Raw genomic sequence first — 13776 nt, 5'->3', positions numbered from 1 at the left:
GTTTGATTGGTGAGCCTCACAGATAAAATTATTTCATAGTGAAAGCTGAAAGAGTCACGTCTGCCAAAATGAATTAATTACCTTACTTAGACTTTTAGACTTAGTTCCTCCTGCGCCAGATGGCACATTGGGCGGTAAGGGATCGCCAACGAGCTCAGTTTGCAGCCACATCTTGGCCACATCAGCCTTGTCCCATGAAAGATCGACCGCCTTCAGGTCCTCAATGAATGACCGTCTCCACATTTGTTTTGGTTGTCCGCGGCTCCGTGACCCCGGGCGGGTCTCCACGACATGGTTATCTTTGGTAATCGTTCCAGATGTTGGTGGAGAACGTGACCGGCGAAACGAAATCGTCGCTCCCATACCACGTCTGCTAGCGGTCGTGAGGCAATGCGCTGAAGGACCTCCTCGTTGGTAACATGATCTCGATACAAAATCTTGAGAATCTGTCGGGCGGCCGCGCTGTTGGAAAAAATTCAGTCGTCGGGTGATTGTTGCCGTCGACTTCCATGTTTCACTTGCATAGATAGCCATGGACAATAATCGAACAACGTGCCGAGCTGCAGCAACGACTGTCAATCAGTTTCATAAACTTCAAAAGCGTTCAACAGCGTGCATCGACAAACAGGCTGGAGAATTGCCAGGTCCTACGGCATACCGGAGATGTTCGTTAGCCTCCTGAGAAACATCTACCACGAGTCAAGCTGCTGCGTCTGTACAGATAGTGGGATTTCAGACTCGTTCAAGATTAAGACGGGAGTTCCCGTTTGTGCTGGCTGTGGATTTCATCATGCGGCGAGCACGGAGTCCAAGGACATTGCAGATCTTGATTTCGCGGACAACATTGCGCTGCTCGGATCTACTCAACGCTCCATTTGCGATTTAACCGGCATGCTAGAAAATGAAGCGTCAAAGATGGGACTGCGGATCAGCGCTGCCAAAAGCAAAGTCATGCGGATCGGTTATGCCAGAGCGAATACTCCAGAACTCGTTGGCCACAGCCCGCTTGATGAATTCGATCAGTTCACGTATCTGGGCAGTGTGATAACACCAGACGTTGGCTCGGACAAGGACATCGCCTGTCACCTCGGAATATTTAATTAATATAATTAAATACACCATTAAGTAATTAATTAAATGCCAATTAAAATGTCAAATAAATAAATAAATAAATAATGAAATTTGTCAAGAATTAATTACCTAAATATGTCATAAATATTTATTTAATTGATTATTTCTAATTATTATTAATTATTGCCACATTTAATTAATTATTTAGTGGTATATTTAGTTAATTCATTATGTCAGTCCTGGCGTTCTATACATTACAAGCACAAGTCAGTTTTCTAAATTTAAAATGACTGGCGTTACCAGAGCCAAGAAACAGAGCACTACTCTTTCTCACCCGGCATCAGCAAATAAACTTGAGGGTAAATTGGGTGAAATCTAGTAAATGAAGATCTAAAAGCTTACAAAAACAACTCTAGGAAGTGTGGAGGCAAACTCTCGTAATTATCAATTACATGCTGGTGAAATGACTGCATGTCTCCATTATTTGTGTCTTCGCAGAGACATTCACACTAGGAGGAAATGCTTTTGGAGCCGCTTGTCAGTTCCCTTTTAAGTTCCATGAGAAGTGGTACGCCGAATGTACTAAAGACGGTCGTACGGATGGACAGCTGTGGTGTGCCACAGAGAGAGATTATGATAAAGTGGGAAAATGGGGATTTTGTCCAGCCAGAGGTAAGGAATGAAAAATCTCTTTGACCTGAAAGATGGTCTGACGATTCAGTCCACTTTACATCAATATGAAGAAAGCCCTCATGGTTACTTTTATCAAATCATGCACAAAAAACATATTTTTTTATGAAGAATTCAGTGCTGCAGGCTTGTTTTCTGACCCTCTCTCACCTCTTCCTCTCATGGATCGTCAACACGGCACTGTCCTCTGTTTCCTCTGTTCACAGGCTAAGTTTCCCCTGGCACTGCTCTTAAACTGAGGCAGGAAAGCAACAGGAAAATAAAGGGATCTCCCTTTACCAGGCTGTTTTATAAAGTCAGAGTGCAGTCCCATCTAAGGCTGTAGATGTTTCTCAAATTACATACTTTATATACTTCTTTAAGTTCTTAAAGACTCCCATGGGGCCCACCCAATCCTTAATCTTTCTTCTAATCAAAACACAAGAAAAGTCAATGTATTTCCTTGAGAATGTTATTCAACAACTGTTTATACAAATGTATTATGCAACTCATCTCTATAAGTCAAAAGATCACTCTTCAGACAGCTTTTTTTAACTCTTGGATCTGTGTGATTTCAGTGACTAACCCTAATATGGTCATGTTGCCTATGACCACAATAGCCCTATGCCAAGCAATTCAAATCTGTTGTTTGTAACAGTCAGCCAATCAGAACAATCAGTTTACAGTTAGCTTAACAATGCTCAGCATAAAAAAATATTTAGAAATAAAAATTATTTAAAAGTGTGAATTGTCATGATTTGTTGAATGATGGTAGTTGAGAGGACGCTGAATTGTGATGTTGAAACAGGCATTACAACAGAAATGTGTACATTACACTGCAGAGCAGTACAGCGGCATGAAAAACAAAAGAAAAACACACTCACTATGCATAGTTAGCAGGTAGCTCATAAGACTGCCATAACACCTGCTCCTTTTTTTTCAGTTGTAGCTCCCACTGCTCCCCCAAATCTTCCTGCAGACTGTCCACAATCAACAAGCAGGGGAACATGGATACCTTTCAGAGGCCATTGTTATTCCTTCTTCAGTTCAGTGACCAAGGACTGGGCCCACGCCTCAATTGAATGTATAAAAATGGGTATGTTATGAAGAATTCAATGTACACAGAGAATTATGTCCATGTTTATGTTTAACATGTTTAACATTTAACTGTTGTATCATGTTTATCAGGTGCTTCTCTAGTGAGTATTCAGGACCCTATTGAGAGCAAATTCATAGAAGAGAATGTGGAGATTCTCCAGGACAGTGCTAAAACCTTTTGGATTGGCATGTATAAGACACATGAAGGTGAGGTTAAATTCAGTGTAATATATACATGTATATACATTCATACATTGGATATGTGTGCGTGCGTGCTGCATTAGTTGATAAATTAACATGTGTCTCTGCTTCAGATAAGTGGATGTGGATCGATAACAGCACTTTGGACTATACCAACTGGAAATCAGGAAAGTCAGAGTCGTGTGTGTACATCAGTTCTGACACTGGTCTGTGGAGTACGACAGACTGCACAAGGTCATTTTCTTACATCTGCAAAACACCAAAAGGTAACTTAAATAACCCTTTTTTAAAAAAGAAATATTCAAATTAGCTTTGTATGTATGTACTTATTTACTGATTTATCATTTTTAGTTCTTAAACCTATAGAAAATGTCATGAACCGCAGTGCGTGCACACAAGCAGGATCCAAAAGCAGACTCAACATGTCTAATGCGAACAAGAACAGTTTTTATTGTTTTAACAAAAGGTGAGCCAGAGCAACCAAGGAAGCAAAAACGACGAGCTGAAGAAAACCGGGAAGACAAACGACACAGGGAACCTGTAATCGGGACCATGTGAAGCTGCAACAGAAAGGGGAGAAAATTACTAGTGAGCTGGGAGAGACCCAACAAGACAGGGCTTTAGTAATTGGCTTAGGGGGTGTCCATGGGAAACGAATCCAAGGAGGCAGGGATGAGGACAGATGGTGCACTTAGTGATCTGAGCAGGCAGGAGGACAGGCAGGTGGCAGACACAAAACGCCGGATCCTAACCTAGGCACACGAAGGCAGAATTAACGTAGTTCACCTAACACATATATACAAAGCTTTTGCGGGGAGCCTAGTTACCACTGAGGGGTGACTAACGGACTGGCGTGGAGCATCCGTCAGCGCAGGGTTAAATAGTCCTCCAGGTAATTGCCCAGAATGGAATGCAGGTGTGCAGGTGATGGCCCAGCCGGGAGGTGAGGCCAACGGGGCATCCCACACACTCCTCAAACACAGGGCCACGGACCATGACAGAAAAGCCTCCATTTGTTCTTTCAATTTTTCAAATCTGAGTAAATTCACTGCTCCAACTTTACATTTTTGCCTCCTTAGCCCACGTCGTCCAGGAAACTACACATCGGTCCGCTGGCATCACTGTGGCTATAGTATTAATTGTAATCGCCTTAGTTGGACTTGGTGCCTTCCTCCTGTTCCATAAAAGGATACCTAGGATACCTGCCCCCACCCTGGGAGAATTCACCTTTGACAACAAGTTATACTTCAACAATCCAAACCGAGCAGCGGTGGACACCAAAGGGCTGGTTGAGAACATCGAGCAGAATGAGCAAGCATAGAAAAGCAGGAGAGGATTGGCAATCAACCCCATGAAAATTAGATTTCTGTTTTTATTTTATGCTTTTATTGTGGATCACTTCTCTGGAAACTGGAACTGCCTGGTGGTTTTTTGAGGAATTTTTACGATTTTTGTATCAAAGATAGTTATTACAAATTATTGGGTTTTCTTTTTCATGATAATGTGATATGTGAAATGTGTACAGATTGTTTTGTGTTTTGTTTTACTTTTATAATCAACATAAAGAATAATGAAAATGACAAAAAGTGAATGTGATTTTTAGTGCAATTTGACAAATCTAAGTTGGAATGCTCTCTGCATCCATTTAACGGCATTTATATTAAAGGCTGATTAAAAAAATATGAAAACATGAAAAATCGTTTCCATTTTTTTGCATTTAAATGAATGAATAGAAACATGAAAATTGTATTCAGCCATGATATACATGAAGACTGGGCTGGTTTCCACTAAGTTAAGGTAAACATCAACATGGGAATCCAATACCATTGCAGGTTAATATGTATAGTTTCCACTGTGATGTTTATGTAACCATGTGTAGAAAGGAAAGAGAGGTCCTTCTTCATCAGGTGGACAGCAGCTAATCACCCGATGGCAGGGAGGTGGTAAGTAAAGGAGGACAAAAAAACATTTTATTTATAAAACCATTTGAACAAAAAGCCTTTCATCAGTTGTGCCTCAATATGAATCACCTGTTGATCACGGGCGATCGTGGCTCAAGAGTTGGGAGTTCGCCTTGTAATCGGAAGGTTGCCGGTCCGAGCCCCGCTCGGACAGTCTCGGTCGTTGTGTCCTTCACCCGTTGCCTACTGGTGCTGGTCAGAGGGCCCGGTGGCGCCAGTGTCCGGCAGCCTCGCCTCTGTCAGTGTGCCCCAGGGTGGCTGTGGCTACAACGTAGCTTGCCATCACCAGTGTGTGAATGTGTGTGTGAATGGCTGAATGACTGGATATGTAAAGCGCTTTGGGGTCCTTAGGGACTAGAAAGCGCTATATAAATACAGGCCATTTACCATTTACCTGTTGCTGGGTCCAACTCCATGGCCATTCCTGGCAAAGACTCAATACGGCCCGCTGGATTCATGGGAAACTGTGAAGGAGGGCATAAATTTTGGAGCTTGAATAGCAATTTTACAACTTTTACAGCTTTTTACACTGATGGGGATCTCTCCCATTGCCATTCATACTATACCAAAGTAAGTAGTAGATAAATTAGAAAATAACAAAAAAGCCACAGGCATTTTCTGCGAATTGACAGAAAACTTTGTTTTATGATTACAAAACAGTCAGTGAGTTAAACACATGCTTTTTTCCGCTTACAGTTTTAATTTAAGTCATGCTGACAGATTTCGTTCATTAACTATAACATATAGAAAATCTGAGACAGATTAATTGCACTAACTGCACTTCTTTTTCTAATACTAAGATTGGGATTAAATGTATACTTAAACTTCTTTACCCTGACAAAAACAGGGATTTTACTTTTTACTTCTATTAGTCCTATATGTGATTATTGTTACCTTGGAAAAGCCTCTCTTACTCATTTATTTTGTCCAAAATTGTACCATTACTGGCCGGATATCTTCAAATGTGTCTCTGATATGTGCAATTGCACATTAGTTGGACCCAATAACTGGATTGTTTGGATCTGCCTCTTCCCTTCTACGCCTCAGCCCTGCTGTAGAAACTACAGTTTTGTTCTGAATGGTAGTTATTATTGTGACCCTCTGGAAGTCTGACACTGTGCCTCAATTCAAAATGTGGTTAGCAGCTCTGACTGCTTTATTACACACGGAGAGGATTAGGTATACATTACAGGACAAATTTAGTAAGTTCTTTGATGCGTGGCAACCTTTTTTTGATCATTTATCAAAGCATAAAATTCTCTCTGATCAGTCGCAAATAACATAATCTGCCACCCAAGCATTCTATTTGTGTTTATTGTTAGTGTTGAAGTAATATTTTTGTTGTTGCAGTGTAATCTTTTGCTCAATTTGTGTGTTCTTGCCCTTGCTGTTGCTTTGTCTGCATGTTTTGTTTTTTTTTTCCATTATATATTAGAAAATCTTAATAAAAACATTTATTAAAAAGAAACTGGGATTGTTACAAAGTGGGCTGTTTGTGGCCTTCGAATGTGAAATGAATTTGACATCCCTGTTTTATATCAACCATTAAAAGCTGCCAGATCAGTTCACGAGTCCCTCCTGAACAAACACTCTTGCTCTTCTTTAATTTATCATGCACAACTGGAATTCCATTAGTGCTTCATTGAAGATGTTGTTCTACCTTAGAAAGGTCAGGAAAACAACCTTCTGCTTGCCTACAAATCTAAAGAAACTTTTGAAAATGGCTTTTGTTTGTCCATCTTATACACAAGACACAGCATGCATAAGTGTGAGTGCTTTCTGTCACAGCCGAGAACGATGCTTCTTTTTTCATAGACTGTGTTGCACCTGTTTTTTTCTGGCAGCATCGATGCTCACAGTGACAGGATTAAGAGCATGAATTTAAGCTGTTATGGATTTTTGCTTGTAAGAATGTGATATGTATTGGTATAAAAAGAAAATATATGATGTAGAGAGACAAAAAAATACAGAAAGAGAGAGAAACACAGCAAAGCAGTCTATTTATGCATAAACCTTTTTTCCTAAGGGAGCTTGTTTTCAAATTTTTATTTATTTTATTTTTTTTGCCTGATCTTTAGCCATCAGAATTGTTGTCTGAAGGCCAAGAAAGATGCCAAGTGGATTTACTTTACCAATTGGATCATCATGGCCTTGACATATTGGTCCATTTGATTGACCTTTATTATAATTATGTATTTATTTGATTTGATTTTCGGTTGTTACAGACGGGACAGACATGACTGGGAGATAGAACAGGGAGAAAGAATGACAGAAAGAGAGGGAGAGAAAGAAAAATAGAGGGGAGACGAGATGGTGAGAAAGGGGGGAAGAAAAAGAAAGAAAACCAAACAAAACACCTGGATCACCTGTATGGAGATAAGAAGAAACAGAAGAGAAAACAAACAAAAAAGAGCAACATAATAAATACAACACCATCACAATAAACTAGCTAAAAGTAGATACTAAATATTTCATGTTATTGTTCAGTACGCAAGATCGACAGCACACAATGTGCTTTGAGGTAGCAGCCAAGTAAGGTGTAGGTTGTGTCTGTGAACACCCGTGTGTACACCTGTGTGCACACCTGTGTGGATCAGCACGCTTGTATTCAAAAGGTTTCTCCATGTAACGGTCTGTTAGGGAGTGTGGGGAGCCATAGCCCCGTCCCCCAGGGCATGAAGCAGGAATGGAGGAGATCCAGGCCCCAGACATCCAGAGGCCCCAGAATACGAGGACCCAAGGAGGATCACCAGTGGGGCAACCGTGTCACCCTCCTGGGAAGAGCTGAGGAGAGCCCCAAACGAGAGGTCACCCAGCAGCCACGGGGCAGAGGCCAGAGGGGGTTGCAGTGACGTGCCCGCGGGCTCTGCCGGCAGCCAGCTGTGCCAGAGAGGACCAGACCTCAGGCCCAGAGGCCAGAGGCCTGAGGGCACCCCATCCCCCGGAAGGGGCCCAGCCGGGCCACAGGCACCAGGCCCCGCCAATCGGCCACCAGGAGTGAGTCGGTACACACATGAGCGCCGAGCCCCAGCCCCAGACACCAAGAACCACCAACACACCAATGTCTGAGGGCATCAGCCACTGGCAGAGAGTGTGGTGAGGGGAGATAGAGCCTGAGATGTTCCCAGAGAGGTGGAGTCAAAAACCCAAGCTGACATATAGACACAGACGAACAGGCGCACGCAGACACAAACGTGCATTCCCACCCGCATATACACAAACAAATACTCGGCACTTACCCGACGTGGAGACACAAATAGACACTGTACACACATTCACACTCCCCAAACATACTCTATATCCCAGGTCCGGGTACCCCTGCCCCCAGAGGGGCAAACCGTACCCGGACCCAGGAGATGTAACCCTTCTCTCTGGGGTGGAGGAAACCAGACCGCCTCCTTATCTGCAGTAGCAGGGAGGCCCCGCATCCCAGACCCCAATCCGACAGCCAGCACCTCCTCCCAGCCCCCCAGCCCCGACGGTTAGCAGAACGGGGGTGAGTGAAGACCCCAAACCTCCCTCCGCCCGCTCATATGTAGTGTTGCTGCATGCTGTTCTAAAGTGCATTTAAAACACAGGAGGGCATGGTGCTTCTTGCCAGAGAGCAGCACAGCTCCTCCCGAAAACCCTCAGTGTCTATATGCATTTAAATTGAGGGTAGGGCACCAGCGCCATCCTCTGGATGCTGTATAACATGCCCACCCCCAAGGCCCTATATGTATGTGTTATGAGAGTATGAGTAATGTGGATGTCTAGGTTGCGGAATAAAATTGAGGCTCAGGCGGCCAGAAGGAGACAGAGGGGGAGTGCCTCCCCTGCACCCTGGTGACACACCCGCACCCCAAGCCCTGCGTGTGTGTGGGTGTGGTGGAGCGGGAAGAGGGAGGCAGCTGAGGATGGGGAGGGTTGAAAGTGAGGGGCAAGCAGCCCCTCCCTGGGGCCAGCTCCCCTGCTAACCCCAGTAGGCACCTCCACACTCTGGAACCCACCAGGGCAAGGGGGCCCAGGCCCATCCAAACCAGGGCCCACAGCAGCAGCACCACCCCACCCCACAGAGTCCGGGGCAGCCCACCCGAACCCCACCGCAGAGAAAACTGCACCCACCCCATCATCCAATCTTTTCCCAGACTACACAAGACAATAGACACCCAGGTTGAGTCATTCTCCACCTCTCCAATATCTCTCCCTCACCTGCAGAGTGAGTTCCTGTAGAGAGGACACCTCCTGCAAAGATGTAACAGCCTCCCCACCAGTTAGAGAGCCCTCCAGTTGGGCCGATGCACTAGAGGTTCCCCGCACCGGGGCTGAGCCCTCCCTAAGGGAGCTTTTTAAGTATTACTCCATCAGGTTTCAGCCATTCAGTCACCCCTGCTAGAGGCCAGCCCCCCACCATCACCTTATTGTTGAAAATGAGGCAGCACTCTCCATGGTAACTACAGTCCTCCAAGGCTGTCACAGCTAATCCTCAAGAGCTTACTCACTTCTCATAAGAGGGTTTTACCGGCAGCACCAATGCCCAAAAATTCTCCCCAAACAAGCTCTAGATCTTTGGTGTGCCCTACCAGGAAAACCTTCACCCTAGGAGGAAAACAGACTTCATCCCAGCAGCTGATTGGAGCAGAGTGGAGAACGGCATAGGCCTGGTTCATCGGGTAAGCTTTCTCATCTATTCTCTCTCAGGTGTTATTGTAGCTTACAGGAATTTTTAAACAATAAACTATGTCCTCTTGTTGCTGGGTCGAATCGATCTGCAGGATTTCCAGTGTCAGAGGATGCAGGGAAGCTTGGCATGTTTTGCAGTGCATGGTTGATCCTTGATGACTCAGAGATCATGCATAATATGAAAACCTTAGATATGAGCGTCGCTGGTGCTTAAACATGGAGTGCTTATGACATCAGCTTCTGCCTTTCTCTTTTCTGCCCTTCTCCCTGCCCCTGTGCTCTCTTTCACTTGCCTGCACTAATCCTTTTGTTATAGACTGAGGGCCCCAGGCTTTTACTGACCATTCGGCACTGTAAGGACTGGTTCACCTCCGAACTGTCAGATCAGTTGTGCCTATTATTAGTGCCTCTCTTGTCTAGAAAACATCACTGCCTTTCTTAGTACCCTTCTGCCGTCATTCACCTTGATATAGTTCTCTCTCTCAGTTTTCTTGCCTATGTTTTCCGTCTATCACTTCCTTGTCATCTCAAACCCCTAGCCATTCCTGGGAGTGTGAGGGAGTTTGACAACCTTGGTAGGAACATGCACTTCATGAGCAGTACTCTGTGCTGCTGTTACTGCTGTATCTTTGTCCTCTTGGGAGAATGCTGGAAGTGAAAGGGCAGGAGCAGAGGTACCTGCAGGAGGCTCTCAGGACCTTGAATCTGCCCCCGGGGCCGGACAATTATGAAGTATGTGTAACCAGTATGTAACAAAATATATAAACAATGGGCAAATCAGGAACGGCAGGAGCCTAGAGGATGGGTAACCACAATGAAAACATAACCACAAATGATGAAGCAATGGTTCAATTGTATTTGAATTTGTGCACTGTATTGCATTTAACAACAATAATAACCAAAATTGTGTATGCACGCGCACAGATACCCAAAATAAAAGAAAAGAAAAGAATGTTAGACTCAGGTCTTTTAAAGTGTCAACAGAATCCAGTTCAGGTCTGTTTGGTGATCTGGCAGTTTATTGGTGTGAGTTCAGTCCACGATCGATGTATGGTTTGCACAGTTTTGTCCTACCACAATTCAGGCAACCAGACTTCAAGATTCAGTTCCATATGGGCTGTGGCTCGCCATCCATTGCAATGGAAGATCATTCCTCTTCTACAGATTTCCAAAAAGTCTGTAATCCAAGGTTCTCCATGGAGTCTCAGCTCCTTTCTCCAAATCAAAAAGCCTGACCAGTGCAAAGCACTTTGTATTCATAAAACTAGCTTCGGATATCCAAACCTGGTGGCTAATCAAGCAAACACCAACAGCTTCGCTGTTTCAACAGCTACCACGTTTTTCTTACAGGTACAGCTGTAGCGCGTGTGGTCTAAGCAACCTTACCAGCACAACCAAATGTGAACATACAAGGCGGGACAACAATTCCATTGGTTGAACTGACATTTGCATCAAGGTCAAAAAATAAACTTTGTGAAAAAAAATAAATAAATAACAAAAATAATACAATTCCATACAAAATAATTTGGGTTTTTGCAATAAATAAATTGCAATAAACAGACTCTAGTTGCATCTGTTTGCTACTTTCAAGCTATATGCCAAGAGTGAACAAGATGAACAAGACATCTATTTCCTGATCACTGATATATATATGTGTGTGTATGTATATACATACACACACATATATATACATATATATATATATATATATATATATATATATATATATATATATATATATATATATATATATATATATATATATATATATATATATATATATATATATATGTGTGTGTGTGTGTGTGTGTGTGGATTGTGGATATGTACTGTATATACAGGGAGTGCAGAATTATTAGGCAAATGAGTATTTTGTCCACATCATCCTCTTCATGCATGTTGTCTTACTCCAAGCTGTATAGGCTCGAAAGCCTACTACCAATTAAGCATATTAGGTGATGTGCATCTCTGTAATGAGAAGGGGTGTGGTCTAATGACATCAACACCCTATATCAGGTGTGCATAATTATTAGGCAACTTCCTTTCCTTTGGCAAAATGGGTCAAAAGAAGGACTTGACAGGCTCAGAAAAGTCAAAAATAGTGAGATATCTTGCAGAGGCATGCAGCAGTCTTAAAATTGCAAAGCTTCTGAAGCGTGATCATCGAACAATCAAGCGTTTCATTCAAAATAGTCAACAGGGTCGCAAGAAACGTGTGGAAAACCAAGGCGCAAAATAACTGCCCATGAACTGAGAAAAGTCAAGCCTGCAGCTGCCAAGATGCCACTTGCCACCAGTTTGGCCATATTTCAGAGCTGCAACATCACTGAGTGCCCAAAAGCACAAGGTGTGCAATACTCAGAGACATGGCCAAGGTAAGAAAGGCTGAAAGACGACCACCACTGAACAAGACACACAAGCTGAAACATCAAGACTGGGCCAAGAAATATCTCAAGACTGATTTTTCTAAGGTTTTATGGACTGATGAAATGAGAGTGAGTCTTGATGGGCCAGATGGATGGGCCCGTGGCTGGATTGGTAAAGGGCAGAGAGCTCCAGTCCGACTCAGACGCCAGCAAGGTGGAGGTGGAGTACTGGTTTGGGCTGGTATCATCAAAGATGAGCTTGTGGGGCCTTTTCGGGTTGAGGATGGAGTCAAGCTCAACTCCCAGTCCTACTGCCAGTTTCTGGAAGACACCTTCTTCAAGCAGTGGTACAGGAAGAAGTCTGCATCCTTCAAGAAAAACATGATTTTCATGCAGGACAATGCTCCATCACACGCGTCCAAGTACTCCACAGCGTGGCTGGCAAGAACGGGTATAAAGAAGAAAAACTAATGACATGGCCTCCTTGTTCACCTGATCTGAACCTCATTGAGAACCTGTGGTCCATCATCAAATGTGAGATTTGCAAGGAGGGAAAACAGTACACCTCTCTGAACAGTGTCTGGGAGGCTGTAGTTGCTGCTGCACGCAATGTTGATGGTGAACAGATCAAAACACTGACAGAATCCATGGATGGCAGGCTTTTGAGTGTCCTTGCAAAGAAAGGTGGCTATATTGGTCGCTGATTTGTTTTTGTTTTGTTTTTGAATGTCAGAAATGTATATTTGTGAATGTGGAGATGTTATATTGGTTTCACTGGTGAAAATAAATAATTGAAATGGGTATATATTTGTTTTTTGTTAAGTTGCGTAATAATTATGCACAATAATAGTCACCTGCACACACAGATATCCCCTAAAATAGCTAAAACTAAAACAAACTAAAACTACTTCCAAAAACATTCAGCTTTGATATTAATGAGTTTTTTGGGTTCATTGAGAACATGGTTGTTGTTCAATAATAAAATTATTCCTCAAAAATACAACTTGCCTAATAATTCTGCACTCCCTGTAGACTCAACGATGCCATCTGCTATTTCATTGACTGGTCGAAAATGTGAATTTATACCTCATAAATTCATTTATGGTTCTTTGAGGCTAATCCCTAAGGATTCTCCAACATCTCTGGCTTTTCTCTTTTCATAAGTCCTCTTATATTTTCCAATCAGAATCTACTGTTCATGTACAACTAAATGTGCCAACATGCTAAAGGTTACCTTGTCATTGCAAGGATGCTGACTTAACCATGTTGGTTTCACATACTACAGAATCACAAAGCTGCCTGCATGACTGAGCTCCCAATGACTGTTTTTGTTCTCTTTGCAGAATACAACACCACAGATGATGGATGGCTTCTATACAACGACAGAAGGGGAATTGTGGAAACTGTAGAAACAGCATTACAAGAAATGGTGCAGAAAGGCAGTACAAACTGCTGTGTAATACATCTTGATAAATATAGACAAAAAGCAGAACTAGGTAGAGAGCTTAATGCGCTTAAAGAGCTCATGTGTAGGTCACCCACGTGACCTACACATGAGGGCAAGTGCAAAGCACTTGCCCCAGTTGGGGTGTAGAACCGTAAAAGGAGAGAGGAATTGATATGTAAGACCAAAAAAGGAAAATAAGAATGTTAAAGGAAGGAGGAGATGTTTTGCTCAAGACTGTGTATGTACACAGAGTACTAAATAACAGGAAAAGTAGGCGCTGAAGAGGAACTTTGAAAGAGTA

The 13776-nt window shown here is 43.0% G+C and overlaps 1 protein-coding gene across 1 annotated transcript in view; it reads left to right on the top strand.

Moving 5' to 3' along the window:
* LOC120441801 (macrophage mannose receptor 1-like) overlaps nucleotides 1-4703 on the top strand; it is a 38659-nt gene extending 33956 nt beyond the window's left edge. Inside the window, exons 8-12 of the mRNA XM_039617214.1 lie at nucleotides 1570-1743; nucleotides 2684-2836; nucleotides 2929-3045; nucleotides 3153-3305; nucleotides 4119-4703. Coding sequence (XP_039473148.1) covers nucleotides 1570-1743; nucleotides 2684-2836; nucleotides 2929-3045; nucleotides 3153-3305; nucleotides 4119-4360 — 839 coding nt within the window. The 3' untranslated portion in view covers nucleotides 4361-4703. The remainder of the gene's footprint in view (nucleotides 1-1569; nucleotides 1744-2683; nucleotides 2837-2928; nucleotides 3046-3152; nucleotides 3306-4118) is intronic.
* Nucleotides 4704-13776: the final 9073 nt, after the last annotated feature.

The sequence above is a fragment of the Oreochromis aureus genome, linkage group 9 (assembly GCF_013358895.1).
Source record: "Oreochromis aureus strain Israel breed Guangdong linkage group 9, ZZ_aureus, whole genome shotgun sequence".
In the NCBI taxonomy this organism is placed as follows: domain Eukaryota; kingdom Metazoa; phylum Chordata; class Actinopteri; order Cichliformes; family Cichlidae; genus Oreochromis; species Oreochromis aureus.
Note: the sequence above shows the minus strand (reverse complement) of the source record. Positions and strands in the feature narration are given on the sequence as shown.